Here is a 19549-nt window from a genome sequence, read left to right on the forward strand (position 1 = left end):
GTTAAAAACAACTCACCATTCCTTGCGAGAGCAAACTAATTAAGTAGACATAAAACATTTACTGGGCCTTTTTCCTCTGATGTGAGATATTCTTTTCTGCTCTTTTATCTCGCATCTGACTCATCGTCTGCCCGTGTCCTTTGCATTCCCCTGTGGCCTGTGGATGCCCTTTTGCGTTTCTGCTGGAGTTCAGCAGTGTAGCTGCCCAGTGAGCAGATGCCTGCTGCCTCCTTGCTTTTGTTCAAATCAATACCTGTTCTGCTGTAACAGGGAATATTTCAAACTCGTTCTTCCTTTTCAGTTTTGTTTTTGAAAACCCGCGTAGGAGCGTGGAAGTCAGGTTTCCACATTCCATGCCTGCAGTACAGTTAAGAATCTTTCTATTTCTAAATGGCTAATAAATACGTGAAAATTGTTCTGTTTCTTTTCTCAGACCCAAATAATTATTACCACAGAAGAAATGAGATGACAACTACCGATAATCTCGACTTTAAGCATCATAACTACAAAGAGATGAGGCAGGTAAGCAGGGTCTGTGACCTTCTGGAGGAGGAGGTGGATGGGTGTAGTTCTTCCAGAGCTCATACAGAGTAGGATTTCTTCCTACTGAAATGTTTTTAAATGTGCCTGCAATCTATTCAATTTTTATCTCTTTTATTCCATTATTAAAAGTTGCAATCTATTAAAATCTCAGTACCTAAATTTGTAAGTCATCTTAAGCAAGCGTCACTGCACTACAAGGGAATATTTACACCTAACATGCCATCAATTTGCTTCCATGTGTATTTAACTGGTAAACATTACACGAGTTTCTCCTTACAAATTTGACCCTGATTTGGCCATTAGAATTCTTCTATCTTGCAGTGGTTTGGCATAATTACAGTGAACTATAGAGCATCAGATTCTGTAGAGTACTGAAAATCTCACCAGAAACTGTTGAAATTGTTTTGTTGTCTTAACAAGCAAAAAGAAATCCAGTTAGTTATAGTTCTAAAACTCCTAGCCTTGTTAATTTTGTTCCTATTACTTCAAACAGTCAATCTTGGTTTAGTGTTTGTTGTTTTTTAATCTTGTTTTGAATCAGTGCAGACATAGGTGTGGATTGCACCAAGGAGATGTTTCTATGTTTCTGCCTCCTTTCTTTTAGGATATAAAGATAATATATTTGGACTTGAAGTGTGTGAATCATTTGCTGAATTTTCAGTATATTTGTACTGCATGAATCACTGTTCATTTTTATTGAGCAATTGTGTACTGAGTCACAGGGCTTATTTCAGCAGAGATTTCATGGCCTATATCTCTTAGCACAAAGATTAGACAAGTAGAAGCTCAATTGGCACTATTACTGCCAAGATCAATGAAGTAAAGGGTACTTTAGATTCTGATTGCAGAGAGACAGGTTGATCAATTTAGAAAAGTCTTTGGTAAAATAAATAAAAAATAAAAAATGAGTTTTAAAATTGGATGCTTTTCCAGTTTTAATACAAGCAGAAAATTTGCAGCTGTGGTTGAGACTGCTCAGTTGCGACCTGTCTGTGTTCTCCCATGATTTGTGTTCCTGAACGTCAAAACAGTTTGTGTGTTCAGAACTGACTGCATTCTAATTGGGTTCTGCTGCTGGTAGGCAGAAGATTGCGAGCCGGGATGTGTTAAGTTTTATATCCCCCAAACTGCTCTTTGGTGACAGCCACAGAATTTGATGTTTCCTTTCCTGAGTATAAAATAGAACAATAACCGTCAATTTCTACAGTTAACATCTTTTTTTCTTTTTTTTGTAATACAGAGTGTTGTTATCACTTTTGTTAGCACTGCCAATCATCTCATAAAAGCACTGATCTTTGGAGTTATTTATCATAAACACTGAAGGAGGAGGAGGGTGTTTCCCTGGGCCGTGTTTTGGAAGCATTACATTACATTGCAATATGTCAAGCATTTGTAGGAGGGAGGGATTTTTCAGTGTCTGATTATTTTAATAGAACTCTCTTTTTAGGATGTTGAAATTTATAGCATGAAATGTTTCTTTGGGAAAATTGCTTGACTCTTCCTTCAGTCGATAGGGACACTCACTGTAAGTCACACTCAGAAGCAGGGATCATCTTATAGTCCAGAAATACGTGATGCATTTATACTGTAAAGCAAGCTTTGAAAATGGCTGACAGATATTTCTGGAAATAATTTGAGATGGACACTTGAGTACACGTGTTGCTTGTGTAACCTAGGTGAATCATACAAAAGAATGGAAAACCATCCCTTCTCATGAGATGGAACATTTGATTAAATAGAATGTAGGAGAAAATCCTGCCAAAGTGTCTGACATTTCTTTCCATGTTAGAGCTAGCTATTCTAACATAGTTATCTTCAAGCTTCAGAAGGAGGTGAATCTGAATATGGCCCAAAGCTTCAACCTTGCCTTTGTTACAAACTGAAATGTCTAACCAGAATCATACTTTGCTTAGAAAATAGGAGTATTAATTTTTAAGTCTGTTTAACTGTGCATAATTCTTTCCTCTGGGACAAGTCAGATTGCAGTCAACCTTCAGGTCTTGTGTTGGTCTTCACAGCCAGCTTTGTTCATGGAAGTGGTGGGATGATAGTGTGGAATGTTCTGAATTTGAGCTGCATGCATTACCTTTTTATCTAAGGGTGAGCCAATGAAATCTAGAAAACTAGTGTAATTCCCAGCCAACATCCCGTGCTGCATACAAGGCCAGATTGACGGCCTCCATCTCTCCACTCAAGAAGGAGGCAAGTTCTGTTTTGACATGAAGCAGAACAGAGAACACAGAGATATCTATACCCGGTCTGTTGTAGGACTCAGATACCCAAACGATTTTCTTAAAGGATAATGGATAGCCCTAACCTGAACGGCATTAAGGGAAGAGCCTTTTTGCCTCCTCCAGGTTTAGGCAGCACTCAGACCTACATTTAACACACCTTTCCTGCCAAACTGAAGAACTGGACCTTCAGACACCAGCTCTGAAGGGCTTCTTCAAAGCCTGCGTGCAGTTTTTCCAAGGCGCTAACAAGATAAATAATTGGTACTGACAAACAAACAGGAACTGTCAAATAAGAACTGCTGGTGAGCACAACTCTGGAAATGTTTTACAGCCCTGCTGGTTGTTAATAAAGCCCTGACGGACTATTATCATCAATTGTCTCTGACAGTTTGTACAAGCGCAAAGAAAACACTGTGACATTCCAGGTGACCTATTGTGCCGTTTGGAGGAAATGGGCATGAGAAAAGCAAATATGAAATATGTTGGTTTCCAGCGTTGTATTTATATATAAACACTTATCCACGTACCTTACCCACACGGCCATCAGAGGGACCTCAGTGGAGAGTGCCGTGTAGGACCTGATTCAGGAAAGGTTCTTCGTTTAACTTGGAAATACTCACAGGCCTGAAATAAAACAGATGGTTGGGAGTTTGCTGAGGCCAATACAAATATTTCCATTGTTTGTAAAATGCTTTGAAATTCGTTCTAGGCATTTTTCTCACCAGGAATGAACTTTAACATGCTTTCCTAAATTGATGCTCTGGATATCTGGTGCCAGGTACATTGGGAAAGGTTCTGCACTGCAGAAGGATTTTGTGAACACTCTGCAAGGACAGGCTCATCTCCCTATTTCAGAATTGAGTAGCTCCTCTAGTAAGAAAGATTTCCATAGCTCATTTTCCATTGGTATTTTTGGTTCACTGTGAGCAATTTCAGACACAGTGGCTCTGGACCATGGAGATGTAAAGCATTCTGTCTTAAAAACTTGGCAGTGATTTGTTAAATCTTGCATAGAAAATGTAAAACAGTGTCTCCTGCATCCTATATATGCTTCTATTGAAAAAATAAATCATGGTATACCCTTATGTACATGCCCAGGAGATTGGAAAAATTCCATGGGAATATTTGGGTCCTCATAATACCAGCACATTGATGATGATGGCAGAGGTGGAAAAAAGTACATACAAAACCTGGTAACACACTGATGAAGCATATGTGAATGCATTTTTAGAGGAACGTTGAGTTGAAATTTGCAAAAGAAATTGTTTCTCATATGCATAAAGCCTATGTATGAGATGGAAAAGCCTTTGAGAAATAAAAACACAAAACATCTCTTCTGTCTTTTAGTACGGTTATAAATAGAAGTCTTTTATGAGAGGAATTTTAATGATGTTCTTCTCAATGTGAATTGTTTCCACTTTGATTTACTAAATGGTGACATGGGAATTGGACACAACTAATTAATGTTTTTTTAAAAATCATCAGCTTTGTTATCATGCAGTATTGTCTCTATATTAATGCTGTGCGAGCAAAGAGGTTTTGTTATGCTGCAGTACTTCTTCAATAATGCATGCACCCTTGTTTATGCAAAGATTGTCTAATTAATAAACCCTAGGGCTCCAATTTACAGTAAAGTTCTTATTTGTTTCTTTAATCCCTTCCACTGAAAAAAAGATCAAGGCAGATAAATTTTGTCATTTAAAGCTATTTGCAAGAATTTCTTAGTAAGAACACATGTTTTTAGTCTTGTTTGTGAGTCTTAATGTTCACCTGAATTGTCGCAGTGAAAATAGGTTTTGTTTGTTTCTTTGAGGGATGATTTAGACTGCAGATGTCCTTATCTGGATGACATCTGCAAAACACCACTGGTTTAAACAGAACTGCAGCCCATAGCATGATCTTCCTTATGCACTTTTTTAAGCAGTAAGGCTAATTGATTACATTTAGATGTCACGCAGTATCTGGAGGAATGATTAACTGAGTAGATTTTGACAATGGATGCTTTCAGACGGATGTTGGCATTGCCATTTTTTTCTTGCTGAAGCCTGGTAAAGCAATTCACAGGAATTTGTTATACCATTTATTTGCTGAAAGAGTATATCCCGTTATGTTTATGGGAGTAATTCAGATAACAACCCGTCTTGCTGTTTTGGCCACATCAATACTGCCTACAACAATGATTTTACTCATATGAGATTTTATATTGCAATACAGAGCGTGTAGGAAGAGGTGTTGAGAAGCCTAATTACCCTCCATCCGTCGTGTAATATTCTGAGAACATATGCTCTATTATCTCCTGATAGTGTAGGACTTATGTAGGCAATTGTTTGTTTGTTTGTTCTTTATTATTCCTTTTGAACCTACCCATCACGCAGTTAATTCTGTGATAATACCACAAATACATCTCATGTAAGCAAGATCTAGAACTTCACCTACACTGTGCTGTTTCAGCTGAACAAAACTGGTGTTGTGTGACAGTAGAGCTCTGGTTCATAAGTTAAGCATAAAGCATTTACAACTAAGAAATAAGATAGAAAATGAAGAGTGTCTGAAACAACGAATCTGGAATGAAATCATGATACTGTTGATGCTGTTAGTCTAACTCTGTGTCATTTTTTCTTTGGCAGTTGATGAAAACTGTGAATAAAATGTGCCCAAACATCACAAGAATTTACAACATTGGAAAAAGCCACCAAGGACTAAAACTGTACGCTGTTGAGATTTCCGACAACCCAGGAGAACATGAAGTTGGTTAGGATTTAATCTAACTAATTATGTTGGAAGGTGTTGGGCTTCGGTTTTTTGCTTTGTTTTTTGTTGTTTTTTTTTTTTTTTTCCTCCTCATTCTATCTGCAATAATTATCCCTGATGGAATTATATTCATGGCTGCAATGATTTCGAATGTATGTGGGAGGAACTTCAATGCTGAGTTTCTAAAATGAGAAGAGTAGGATGAGCACAAACAGAAGGCATTTTGAATGTAGGATCAAATTCTTCAATGATAATGAGTTTTATTCTTTGCAGTAATAAAGTAGAAGTGAATCTTAGCACTGGGAAATGGATTTCAGTGCTGAAATTTATGTAGCTTTGGATGAAAATTTACTTTTTTATATGGGAGTGTATGCATTGCAAACAAAGACAGGTCAAATCTCCCAGTATTCTTTCAGCAGTGAGCGCTGGGGGTTCAATTTCCTGCGGTAATATCCTCCCACAGGACAGATGGTCATTCAGTCTGTGATCCCTCTGTGGGTATGAATAAAGATCTCCCTGTGTTGCTGTCGTCAGGCATTGGTGCAGATGCACTCTGCCATACCTGTGAACACCCTGCTAAGTGCTCACCCCATAGCAAGGGAGGTGTTACCCAGGTGCTAACACCAGAATAATTCATCTCATGTCCTTCCCCCCTCCCCATCAATGCCTGAGATCGTGTGTCGCGAGCTTGGCAAATGGGAGGGTGGGCCCATGTGAGGTTGTCCCTTTTGGATCTGTTTTAGATGGGGTTTGCAAGTCTTATTCCTTCAATGGACTTGGCCGTGTTGATCCTCGTTGGGTTGAGGTGGGCTGACTAAAAAGGCAGAGCCTCGTGTTCACCACCAAGGTGATGCCGTGACTCGGATTCGAACCGAGGTTGCTGCGGCCACAACGCAGAGTACTAACCACTATACGATCACGGCGTGCTACCAGGGCTCTGATGCATATGCCCGTTATTTTAGAGTAACTACAGAAAGTAATTATTGGTTTCTTATGTGTTTTCATTTATTATTTTTTCAGTTAAGGCATTTCTCCAAGCCACACTAAGTGAAAAGCTGCTGCTTGACATCTGTAGACCCTTCATTTGCTGCTCTGACTGCATTTCTGTCCTATGTGATTGCCAGGTGAACCGGAGTTTCGGTACATTGCAGGAGCACATGGGAATGAAGTGCTTGGACGTGAGCTGATCCTTTTGTTAATGCAGTTCATGTGTCAGGAATACCTCGCTGGGAACCCGCGCATTGTGCATCTCATTGAGGATACCAGGATCCACCTTCTTCCCTCAGTCAACCCAGATGGATATGACAAGGCATACAAGGCGGTAATGTTGAGGAATTATTTAGATCTGTTAGATTAATGTTGTCCTTTTTTTTTTTTTTTCGTATATGATATTTTGCAAGCAACTGAAAGAATAAAAATCAAAAATAAAAACAGAAGCATCAAAGCAAAACATAAGCCATTGAAGCATCTTACCTGGCGCAAAATTTGTATCGGTCTTTATGTGATACTGGCTAATATGAGGATGCTTGTGGAAAGGAGGGGCCCTAAGACTTCCACAACACACAGTACTGAGGAGTAAATCAGTGAGAGCACCATCATGGAAAATGGAGAATTTGTGAAGCCTGTTTTGCCATGGGAAACCAAGCTTAAGCACATGAAAGTCTGTGTTCTTTTGTAGCTGAAATTTAATATAGCACCTAGCACCTTTAAAGAGCACACAATGTGTTGGGCATCATGATATTTCAGTCTGGAATAAGACAGACAATGGGAAGGGAAAATTCATGGGCTCTGTTCAGGTGCACTGGAAAATCTTCCTGGGCAGTCAGTAGCAGCAGACTAGAATACAAAAGCTGTGCTCACAGCCATAGAAGGGATATATGCCATCTCCACTGTAACCTAGGGAAAAATAGTCTTCTGCAGAAACCTTGAAAACAAACCAGAACATTTTGTCTAACCCCAGGTGTTTTGTCTTTGGCTTTACCTCAATCAACTAAAATAAATAAATAAATAAATAAATAATCCATGTTTTCATTTCTGTGATAGAACTAATTCATCCTTCCATTTCTGTGCATGGATCATCCCCAGTTACTTTGCTGGGGATTACAGATAATTTTCTGAATAATCATTTGTTTTTCTTTTTCTTTTTTTTTTTTTTCCCTTCAATCTAAGGGCTCAGAATTAGGGGGCTGGTCTTTAGGTCGATGGACTCAGGATGGCATTGACATCAACAATAATTTCCCAGATTTAAACTCTTTGCTCTGGGAGTCTGAAGATCAGAAGAAGAGCAAAAGGAAAGTTCCAAATCATCACATCCCCATTCCTGACTGGTACCTATCTGAAAATGCCACCGTAAGTAGCACTGGCTCCGGAGAGATGGGAAGATGAAGTTGGGGGCAGGTTGAAAGACTGAGCTTTGTATTTTTCGTGGAAAATGCAGCTTGCAGCTGCATACCTGCTCTAAGACAACTGTCTGGGCTTCCCTGATAGTCAGTGGAAATAAAAGTGCACCACAAAGATACAGTTGGGGCCCATGTTTTAGCAGCTGCCCTTGGAAAGGGAGCAGCTTCCTGGAGTGCCATGTTTTCCTATTTTCCAGGCTATTGGGTGAGCCTGGAGGACTTGATACCTAAATTTGAGTCCCAGGCAGGTAAAGAAAAAGAAACACAGCATAAGCCCACAGCTGGGCTCACCTCTGAATAAAGCAGCTGCCCAGCTTTGCAGCATGGATGAGCTCTTTTACAAGATGTGCACCATGCAGATTTCTCCTGTTTTTTTTTTTTCTTGATGTTGCTTGAAATAACACCACAGTTGCTTATGCTTGCCATGTTAAAACTTAACTTATTTTTTGCATGGCATTTGAAATAACTATTTATAGTGGCCAAGCTTCCCGTTTGCAGGGAAGGCACTTAACTGCAGCAGTTCTGTGGGCTTTAGAAATATTCCCCTGCTTAAAACCCCTTATTTCCCAAACTCATTCTAGTTGATGCCGCTGGGCACAGCATTATGATCTGACAACTTGGTGGTTCTAGATCACTCCTGCAGGATAAAACAAAAATGTTAATGTTTGTGTTAGCTTTTATGGGTTGTCAGTGGCCTCCAAAATGTGTCTAGCAGGCACTGTCATGAAAATATTTTCTTCTTGGCCGCATCTCTTGTGCTGACTACTCACTCTGTGTGAAGCATCTTCCAGTTTGCCCCCAGAAGATTTCCAGATCTCACAGGCCACAACAAAGCTGTTTCCTTCTTTCCTAGGTGGCGGTGGAGACACGAGCAATCATTGCATGGATGGAAAAAATTCCTTTTGTGCTGGGGGGCAATCTGCAGGGAGGAGAGCTGGTGGTGGCGTACCCTTACGACATGGTGAGGTCCCTGTGGAAAACACAGGACTACACACCCACACCAGATGACCACGTCTTTCGCTGGCTCGCCTACTCCTACGCCTCCACGCACCGGCTGATGACAGACGCGAGGAGGAGAGCGTGTCACACAGAGGACTTCCAGAAGGAGGACGGCACAGTTAATGGCGCCTCGTGGCACACAGTGGCTGGAAGTAGGTGCCTGAGGAAATTAGCAGAGTCACAGAACGGCTTGGGTTGGAAGGGACCTCGAAGGTCACCTCGTTGCAGCCTCCGTGGGCTGGGTGCCCCCCCACTAGCACAGGCTGCCCAAGGCCCATCCGTGGACGTGAGCACCTCCAGAGATGGGCATCCATTCTTCTCTGGGCAGCAGTGCCAGGTCCTTGCCATCCTCTGAGTACAGAATTTCCTCCTAAATTCCCATTTATTGTGCCATTACGCTGTTAACCGTGATAATGACATCACTGCCCAGTATGCACTGTGGAGGTAAAGGTGGTAAAGTGTGCTCTGAGAGCAATATTTCCTCATCTGGAAATCCATTCATTGCGTGTCATCAGGCAGTGGCAGATTGACAGGGACTGCTTTGTCACTAATACCCAATGGCCATTCTGTTTACTACCAGGGTTTCCAGAACTGCAATGTGTTAATGTATAGATTCTCTACATTCAAGATGGTTTGCTGGCAGAGCAACAACCCAGACCAAATCTCCTATATATCAGGGGAACCTCAGCTGTGTTGAACAGACCTGCTTGCCTGCTGCCATCTTCTTTTTAAGAGACCTGGATGTGCTCACGCTTAAAATATGAATAGGCTCCGCAGGCATTTTTGCTGCCAGAATAAATTACAGAGCACATCACTCACAGTGTGCCCCAGCCTGTGTCACTGTCACTGAGCACAAAGGGGAAGCTGTGTCCTGTAGTGCAGTCAGAGCATCACTTTCTAGGGAAGCCCAATTAAAGACACATTATTATCAGCAATAGCTGCAGTTATCTACGGGTGCACACTTGAGCAGACTGATGAGGCGCTCTGCAGAATCATCACAGCTCTACTCAAAACCAGGTGCATCAGTTAGACAGCACTTTCTACAGAATTAAGAAGGAAGCAGCGTGCCTGAATGATAACAGGAGCCACTGCAGCCCTAATGGCAAACAGATGCAGGAAAGCATCTGTGCAGACCACGTTTTTATTGGAACTGGCTCTTGTTTGTAACTTGCAGGTAGTTTCACTGCGTAAACGTTTCTCAGCTTTGGACTTTTTTTTACATTGGCCCATATATGATTAACATTGGCCAGCCTTTGAAAGCCAGAGCCAAGATTTAACTTTTCAAATATTTTTTCTGGAGGTTAAAAAGTGGTGGGTGAGTTTCAGGGAGGGGGAAGAGGAAGATTGAACTGCTCAGGTTGGAAGGCCAGTGTCTAATGATAGATTTGTATGCATTTCTCCAAATTCTTTTAAAAATATGGAACTTGCTAACTTGACTGCTTAATTATATAATTTATGAGCTTAATTTTCCTAAGTGAAACACAGGAACACAATTATGAATCAACAGAGAAAAGATGGCACTGGCCTGACAGATATTGGTATTAAGTTACATTAAGTAACAGCGTGCAATGTGGATGCTGAATAATGTCTTGATTTCTTAGAAATGATTATATATTGCATTTTGTTCATCTGATCTATTTTATTGCTTTATGATGTTTCTCATTATATTACATATCCTGCTTTATTCCATAATAATAAGACTTCCAATATTGTCTTTGAGAGAAATGCTTGAAATATTGCTTTTGCCTTTGTTCTTTACATCCCAGAGCCTAGGCTGCACCTTGGATGATGTGGTCTCCATTCAACCTGTGGCATGGTTTTAGACCTCATCTCTTCATCGAGAAATGGAATGAATTTTGTGGTGTAGATATGTGTACACACATAAAGACATGCACATATGCACACAGACATATTCTACAGCTGACAGTAACCAACAGTACCCTGTGTTTTCCAAGTATGATTTCAGAATTGAAAGCAAATTTCTCTCATACTTTTTCCATTCCATTCCCTCTGTATTCCCACGCTGACACAAGTATAGATACATTGGTCACTCAACTTTCTGTTTATTTACCCTTTAGTTCAATGTATAACAGTTTCTGCATGCATTCTGGACTGCAATGAATGCAAGTTCTTTAGGCAGATTTACATATAACGTCTATGCACTGGGTGTGCTGCTCAGAGGCAAAGAACAGATGAATTTTATTTTATTTCTAGTGTTTTCAAGGCTGGAGTTGCCTGTTAATACACAGAGAATTGCTCTTGGCAACATTAAGCCATTTTCTAAAATACACATACTAAAACTGAGCAATTGCTATGTATTGCAAAACATTTCACAATAGATTAATCAGGATGTGATAGAATATGTGAGGGAAAAATAATTGTGGCTGTTTCTCAGATGGAAGGGAAGCGCATTTGTGCAGTGCAGCATATGCCACTGTCTGATATTCAGGCTTTCCCCACCAAGAAATGTGAAGAGCATAACATCTGCCTTACATAACCCTCCAACTCTGCACCCAGGAGGCTCTGAGGTCTCATTAAATATTTGACTACTGCTCTGTGGTAATTGGACTGGACTACAGTTTTTTAGTTTGTAACTCTTTTCCATTAGAAGTGAGTGCATTTCTTTATCTTTGCCAATCTTTGCCTTTGTGAAGTATAACTCTTAGTGATTGTGAATAAACATTTGCTTATATATTCTTTTATTGTAAAAGCAAGTGGGTAGTAATGAAGGAAGCTCCTATCACTCCTTTCTCTAATGCTCATAGACCGTGCCATGTTATCTGTGTGGTTGTGAAGAGCGAATAAATGGAATTTTCCAAAGGAAAATAGCTGCAGGAGTTGGAAGAGAAAGCTGAAAAATGGAAATAGTTGAGATCTGAATCTAAATACAGTCTTCCATAGCAGTCGAGACCTTTGTAAAGGTCACAGCACTTTCTGTAATGCAGACAAGCTGCAGCTCCTCACAGGCTGATGTTCCTGGGTTTTGGTCAGGACAGATTTCTAATGGAAGTCCATATCACAGAGAGATGATGCAGATTGTATTCCTTTGCAAAGCCATAAGAGGAAACACAGAATGGATTCTTTCACTCATTACAAGCTTTTATATATATATATATATATATACATATATGTATATGTATACACACCATATATATGTTTAAAATCTCATTGTTTCCATTTTATTACGTTCTATTGTATTTTACTCCACTATATTTTTTTACTCCCCACTGACAGGCATAAATGACTTCAGCTATCTGCACACCAACTGCTTTGAGCTGTCCATCTACGTGGGCTGTGACAAGTATCCCCACGAGAGCGAGTTGCCTGAGGAGTGGGAGAACAACCGGGAGTCCCTCATCGTTTTCATGGAGCAGGTATTCAAGAGCATCATAACTCCTGACCCACTTGTTGGCTTCCTTCTCTACTTCTTTCTCTGTGTGTCAAATCTGTGTCTCGTATTCAGTGTTGCTGGGATCCTGCCAGTATTTGTAAGCTGAATTCACATTGTACGAACCCCAGAATAGGTACGCTTAGCTCACATTTGGAATTCATGATTTGCTCCATCTTTCTAATGGCAGCGCCGCTCCTTGCTAAGCAATGTCTATTTTTTTGCTTGTTCTCTCAACAGGTCCATCGGGGCATCAAGGGCATAGTGAAGGACATACATGGAAGGGGGATCCCAAATGCCATTATTTCAGTAGAAGGCGTTAACCATGACATTCGCACAGGTAATAAATGATGATAGTATTGAGCAAATAACCTTCCATCTGCCCCTTATCAATTGCTTGAGTCAAGCTATGTTAAAATAATTTTTATTCCTCCTTTTCTCATGAAGAGCTAATGCAAATTTCAACCCAGAGTAACTGCAGCACTGACAAACAAGGCTGTCGTAGCAGTTTGCTATACAGTGTTCCTCTGGCTGTTAAGTGATGGGAATGTGTTGGAGACGTGAGCCTGAGCTGCGTCCAGAGGAAGAACAGCTGCTGCAGGGAAGGGGTTTCACACACTGCAGTCTTCTGCAAAGCATCACAGCTTTGGGAAAGAGATTTTGATGGAGCTCGGCCAAAGCAGTGTTTCATATGGGTGAATGTCAGCCTGAGAATTAATTTTCAGTATGTATAGCTAAAAGTAAAAAATGCACAAATGTCTGTTGGCCTTGTTTGATCTACACCCAGAGGTAGCTATTTGTGCTCAGAGTAAACTCCAGGCCTATTTAATGGCCTGGCAAGTAGACGTGGCACTAAATAAAGCATTGCCTTAAATAGACACTAGTGACTACAGGATTAATAGTAATACCTGAAAACTGTTGTTGGCAGGTCAGGGGCTGGATGGTGTCCACCAGCTGTTGTGTTTGTGGAGGTCCTGTGTGATTGCCCCCAGTGGCTGGGGCACTTCTGAGCTCTGACGCTAGGAGAGGGGCGTGGAGAGGAGATGGGTAAGCAAGAGGTGATGGCAAGGGCTGGCTGCTGAGGTGCAAGATGGCATACTTTGGTGTGTTGGCTGAATCCAGGCTGTGGCATACCACGAAGATAAGAGAGTTCCACCTCCTTATTCTTTTGTTGGGGACGGTAATAAATCTTGGAATATCTAACTTAGTTTATAAATAATTTTATTTCGGTGTTACTGTGTCCCTGTTGTAAAACAGAATGTTGAATAACAGATTCTTAATTAGGCAGTAATGACTCTTCCTTAAATATTTCACAATTGGACAAGTGGGAGATGATAGCAGGAGCGAAAGTAATCACTTGGTCTTCTCTGTCTTGGAGGAGGGTCACAAACTGTAAGTTGCATTCTTCTGCTAATAGAATTAATGTATTTCTCTGGTTAGACCAAGCAAGTGCAACAGGCTCCAGCTCTCTGTATGCTGGATTCTCACATGAAAGAAAAATCAACTGTTTAAAGACAAGCATATGGAAGTGAGTCCTGGTGGCATGGGGAAAAGTGCACAAGGTCCCAGAGCCCAGCTTTTACCACTTGAAAGCTCACAGCTGCTTGCATTAGGCTTACTGCTGAGTTTTTGTGGCTTAAGGCCATCTCAGTGCAAGCAAAAGTAATTGCTTTATTATTTTTACTTATATTTTTAATGAGAAATGAAGTTGATACTGTTTTTGGGAATCACTTTTTAGATTGAAGCTACAGGACTTTGTTTTCTGTTAGGCAGATAACAATGTATATGTTGTTGGAGACAAAAAGCTAACGTGCCACATACAACATTAGAGAAAGAAGGTAGACTGTTGGCATTCTCCTTCCTTCTATAACTTTTAAAATGAAAAAAATATATATCCACGTGAATCTCTGGATTGTCTTGATATAAACATAGTCCATATGGGAGGAGAGTTATGGCCATCACCTTCATTCATGTGACTTTTTGTTTCAAGCAACCTAGGCTGTAAGGTGCCTGCTGTTCCTTTGGTGCATCTATGTGGTAGAATACCTTGTAGAGCAGGCAGAATCGCCTGCAAAGGCCTTCTAACATCATTGATTTTTTATTTATTTATTTTTTTTTTTTGGAGAAAATCTCTTGCCAAATGTGCACAGGAAGCACTTTTTTATTTTCTCTTGGAAGTACAATATGTCTTATGGGAAAAGGAGACTGGCGGCACTGAGCTGGAAATATTAATAGGCTATTTGGAATTATTGATTTTGAGAGTAAGAGCTTTATGGAAGATTATGCCATTTTCTCTTGATGCAGATGCAATTATTGATTAACTGTGATTATATTTGATTTACAATCATTCTATGATTCTATATGGTGTTATGGTTAGACGTGGACTATTTTCTATGAGATAACCTTTGGAGAGGAGTTCATCAATTGGGTGAAGGAATGCACTGGCTGCCCTTATTACCTGATGCTCCAAATGCAGTCAGTTTTTTGGGTTGTCTTAGAACCGTAGAATCATTCTTGTTGAAAAAGACCATGAAGATCAAGTCCAACTGATCATCACCGTGTCCACTAACAACGTCTCTAAACCACATCCTATCACTCCCACTAGCAGAGATCAGTGGAATTTCCACCACAGAGGGAAAGTAGTTTGCTAAATGCATCTGATTTACCATGGCCATTGTGTTTTAAATCAGACTTAGGTGGCAGCTTTCTGAGTATCATAGAATCATAGAATGGCCTGGGTTAAAAAGGACCACAATGATCATCTAGTTTCAACCCCCTGCTATGTGCAGGGTTGCCAAGCACCTGACCAGGCTGCCCAGTCCTTTGGAAAGGATTGCATTTTGTTTACTACAAGCTGCACACAGTAAGCAATTAATATATGACTAAACCTGGAATATTTAGTGAAGGGTAAATCATTTTTCTGCGTTTTTGCACACTTTGGAAATCTCAAAGCAAGTCTCAACCAAGATATATACAGATCTCTTCCAGTGAAGCATTTTGTACTGGAGCCTGTACCAGAGCTCAAAGACTTGTGTATTTCTGTGTGATTTTTTTGCAATTAAGCGTAATTAATTTAATTTCACACAATGTTCAGAGAAAAAAATTATGAATAATTTGGTAAACTTGATGTGCTTTCAGCATACATTATGTAACCAAATTCAAAGATTTTGAAATAGCATCTAGTTAGTATTTAATATCATTAGTCTCAGCTAGGCATATTTCTATTTTTTCCTCCTTGCTGGCTGCCTTTCAGTGGAGAAGTTAGATTTCGGTTATTATATGCATTGGGCGTACAGCACTATCACTTGCTTTTCTGGGGACATTTTTGCAGGTAACAGAGTATTAGGATAATTTATATAGGGTATTTAATAAAATTTGTTGCATTTATCTTAATGACTCCATTTTAAAGCAGGATCCATCAGAGTATCGGAGAATAACTGAATCATTCAGGTTAGAAAAGACCACTAAGAGTATCTAGTTCAACCACAGACCCATCAACACCACGATCCTATCAAGGAGTGAAATACATCCTGCTCACAGCTTGATATTTGGTGTTGAAATGATTTCCCAGTGGTGTGTCAATGCGTAGATGTTTTCCTGGTGTGTGGCTGTGATAAACTGCTTATCAAATGTGTTAGAGAAATGTGGGTCAGCCTTGGGGTGGGGATGCAGCATCCCCAGGGATGTGATGGCGGACACATCAGTGGTAACCCAATCCCCTTCCTGATTCCCTTTTCCCTTGAGGGGCATAACACAGCACGGCTGCAAGCTGAGCCCATGGGGAGCCACACTGGGAACACAGGAACTGCCAGAATTGAGGGAGTTCTACAGCTCAAAGTAGGCTCTTAGGGAGAAATTCAAGCAACATGGACAGCTTTCAGTTTTGCCTTTTGGTTAGGATGCCAACAGACCCAAAAGCAGGGGAGAATAACTAAACAAGGAGCTCCCCGGAGAGCCCATTCTGAGAGTGAGGTTGCTCTGTTCCTGAGGTCTAAGAAATAGGAAATCTGGACCTTGACTGTCACCTCACAGCAGGTCACAGAGGCTGAAACAAAAACCTGAGCAAGGTGCTGATACAAGAACTAACACAGGTGTGCTTGCACAGTTTCATGTTTGCAGTCAGAGGCTGCAATACCGCAGTATAGTTCATATTTCTGTTTTGCTAAGGCTTGCTATTTGCAGTTTTTTACCATGCCCTAAATTAAAATCATATTTTTTTAAACCAAGGCCAGCAAGTCTGATCTTTTCCCAAATATCATATTTTTACCCAAATGATCTTTAGCTTTTGCAACACTGCATTGCAAGCAACCCAAGGCAAGTGGTAGTAAGGCTGTCAGCTGTCATTAGAGCTAAAAACAAGAACAACCAAAAAACCCTCTCTGTATAAGAGATGCTGTGCTTCTATTTATATATAGAATTGCATGCTTGATTGAAATATCTATTGTCTTTTTTTTTTTTTCCTCCCATTGTTTTGAAAATGTTGGTGCCATGCTCTGTAGGGCTGGCAGTAGAAGGAGAGGCACATGTGCCATGGGGCAGCCTCATAACCATCCTCCTACCACGAGGCTGTCAACTTACCCATGTGCTGGCGAGTCTGCATTCACATCAGTAACACTTCACTCAATTTCCCCTGGGGAATAGTGTCTCTACCATGTGCTATTTTAACCCCTTTTTGCTTTTCCTCCTCATGCATTCACATGAAAGCATTCTTTATGTTCATTTTAAGGTGGTCCTTTCTGGAAATGCATTTGATTCTTCTGGCTTGGTTTTGCTGGTGACATTTCCTTCAGCCCTGCGTGTATTTTACTATCTAGTGGAACATCTGAGGGGAAGTAGGATTACTTTGTATTTAAGTTTACAGGAGGCTGAATAGGGAATAAAAGTTCAGATGGATTTTTCCTTTCTACTGTCTTGCATATGGAAGCTTTGTTTGCATTTTCATGTACAAGCCCAGCTAGTTACATCTGCACACAGCCAGGTCCAACGCCACATGCCCATGTTGTATATTTGAATCAGGAACATTCCTTCTTAAGGCATGAACACGTATTCAGAATAAGGAACATGTTTTCCCACTATTTTTTGAGCAGTGGTTCACCACATAGGGTGGCACAGAATGGTTAGAATTGGAAAGGACCTTTAAAAGCCATCTGGTCCAACTTCCCTGCAATGATCAGAGATATCTATAGCCAAATCAGGTTGCTTAGAGCCCCATCCAGTGATGATCTCTTCCAGCTGTGAGGTTTCCTATTGGAGCTCCAGATGAGAGATTTTTAGGGAACACACAGCAAGGAGTGCATCCCACTCCCTTTGCCTCTTGGGCTGAGGAGCTTGCATAGCTAGATTACCCTAAAATTCCTCTGTATTAAAGGACTGCTGGGTTTCTGTGATGGCCTCAAGTGCACCGTGAGTTTGGTTGTTAGCTGCAAGGTCTGGATGGTTGAGAAGGATGGATGCAGAATTGCCAGTCCAGCGTCTCATCTTTACTCGTGTCATTTGAAAAGCAACCTCCAGCTCATGTTGGATACCAGCCTGTGCTGCATGCCAGCCCACATTGGGTACCAGTATGCACTGCAGGAGAAAAAAACCCTGTCTTAAAAGCATCCCTTTTCCACACAGGAGCTGATGGAGACTACTGGCGCCTTCTCAACCCAGGGGAATACATGGTCAGTGTGAAAGCAGAAGGCTACACCACCGCCACCAAGAACTGCGAGGTGGGCTACGACATGGGAGCTACCCGCTGCGACTTCACCATCTCCAAAACCAACCTGGCAAGGATCAAGGAAATCATGAGGAAATTTGGGAAGCAGCCCATCAGCCTGTCCCTGCGGCGGCTCCGGCAGCGGGCTCGGCAGTGGAGGCAGCGCAGATAGAGCCCAGTTCTGCCAACATCAGCCCAGCTGTAGCACTAGTGAGAGTTGCATAGCCCAACCCTTCCTATACATTTCCCTGTCTGAGGCTTTTCTGTTAGTGGAGCTGGATGTGGGTTTGTCAGTGTGGCAAAAAACTGGAAGCAAAGATTGGTTCAAGCTGAAGTGAAATAAGCCCTGGTGTTTGTGGGGGGAGGGAGGTGGGAAGAATGGAAAGATGTTTTGAGTTAAAATGAAATGTTTGGGGTGGTTTTTCTGTTGTGTTTTTTTGTTTTGTTTTGTTTTTGTTTTTTGCCTGTGGATTATTTAATCCTATGTAAATCTGTTTTCTTTAAAAATAGCAAAGGAAGAAAAAAAAGATACTTGTAAATGAGAAATACTTTTGACTGAAAAAAAAAGAAAGATGTTTCTAAAGTATAAAATTGATATATTTTTGCAATTCAAAAAAGTTATGACGATCTTTAAATTTTCTTCTCATATGGGAGAAAAGCTGAGAGGGCACTGCTTCTGCTGAACATCATTAAAATGTGTCCAAATTTTGGTCTCCATTTCCTTGTAAATCCATATTTTGACAAGCATGGTAATCTCTGGGGGAAAAAATATCCTTAAGTGAATAAACCATCTCAGCTTTTCTGTTATGGTATTCGAGAGTGCCTGATGACTCCAGAACTTAGTGCCCAGCGTTTTGTTTTCAAGGTTGTGTTTTTACTCTGAACTACATGTAACAAGAAGGGCGCTGGGTAAGGACTGCTGCAGCCACAGCACCTCCTCTCTGACGCAGGAAAAAGACTTGAAATGAAGCTTTCCTTGTGGACGCAGGCTTGGGCATGGGCAAAATCCACTGACAGCATCTTTCTTCTTGATTCTGGCCTGCCTATAAGCACCTTTGTGCTCACGCACACCTCACGTCACTCTCTTCCACAACCTGGCAGGGACTCACCTTCCTCCACATGGTCTGTTTGTCTTGCCACTACAGCTGCTGCTTTCCTGGCCTCGCCGCTCTGAGAGCTGGACTTGTGCTTTATTATTGGCTTTTAAGTAACAAAGTTGTACGGCAGAATGGGTTTGAGGTTTGGGAAAGATGCAGATTGAATCTGGGAAAGAATGAACTAAATAAACACTGGTCAAGCCATCAGCTGGTGGAAATCAACTTTGTGAGATTCAAAGTCGTGACCTTGGTTGTACCAAAAGAAGGGCCAGCTGTACCTTTTTAGCCAGCCAGAAGTCTGTGGATAAATAAACATCTCTAGCATGCATGGTAGAGAGGCTGCAGTGTACGCTTCCACATAGAGTTTTATTTAGAACCTTTTAATTGCCGTTACAGTGCTCGCCTATACTGATGTGATTCTTGGAAAAGATGTTCACCCA

At 41.0% G+C, this 19549-nt stretch overlaps 1 protein-coding gene and 1 non-coding gene across 2 annotated transcripts in view; one reads left to right on the top strand and one right to left on the bottom strand.

The window, feature by feature from the left end:
* Positions 1–19313, top strand: part of CPXM2 (carboxypeptidase X, M14 family member 2) — a 63844-nt gene extending 44531 nt beyond the window's left edge. The window contains exons 6-13 of the mRNA XM_042818318.1: positions 434–522; positions 5405–5528; positions 6653–6849; positions 7698–7877; positions 8781–9078; positions 12161–12300; positions 12555–12654; positions 17931–19313. Of these exons, the coding sequence (XP_042674252.1) occupies positions 434–522; positions 5405–5528; positions 6653–6849; positions 7698–7877; positions 8781–9078; positions 12161–12300; positions 12555–12654; positions 17931–18184 (1382 nt within the window). The 3' untranslated portion in view covers positions 18185–19313. The remainder of the gene's footprint in view (positions 1–433; positions 523–5404; positions 5529–6652; positions 6850–7697; positions 7878–8780; positions 9079–12160; positions 12301–12554; positions 12655–17930) is intronic.
* On the bottom strand, positions 6380–6451 carry TRNAH-GUG. The gene has a single exon. It is a non-coding gene; the product is annotated as a tRNA-His (tRNA).
* Positions 19314–19549: the final 236 nt, after the last annotated feature.

The sequence above is a fragment of the Centrocercus urophasianus genome, unplaced genomic scaffold (assembly GCF_019232065.1).
Source record: "Centrocercus urophasianus isolate 14NV4802_14NV808 unplaced genomic scaffold, USGS_Curo_1.0 seq_17, whole genome shotgun sequence".
Classification (NCBI taxonomy): Eukaryota; Metazoa; Chordata; class Aves; order Galliformes; family Phasianidae; genus Centrocercus; species Centrocercus urophasianus.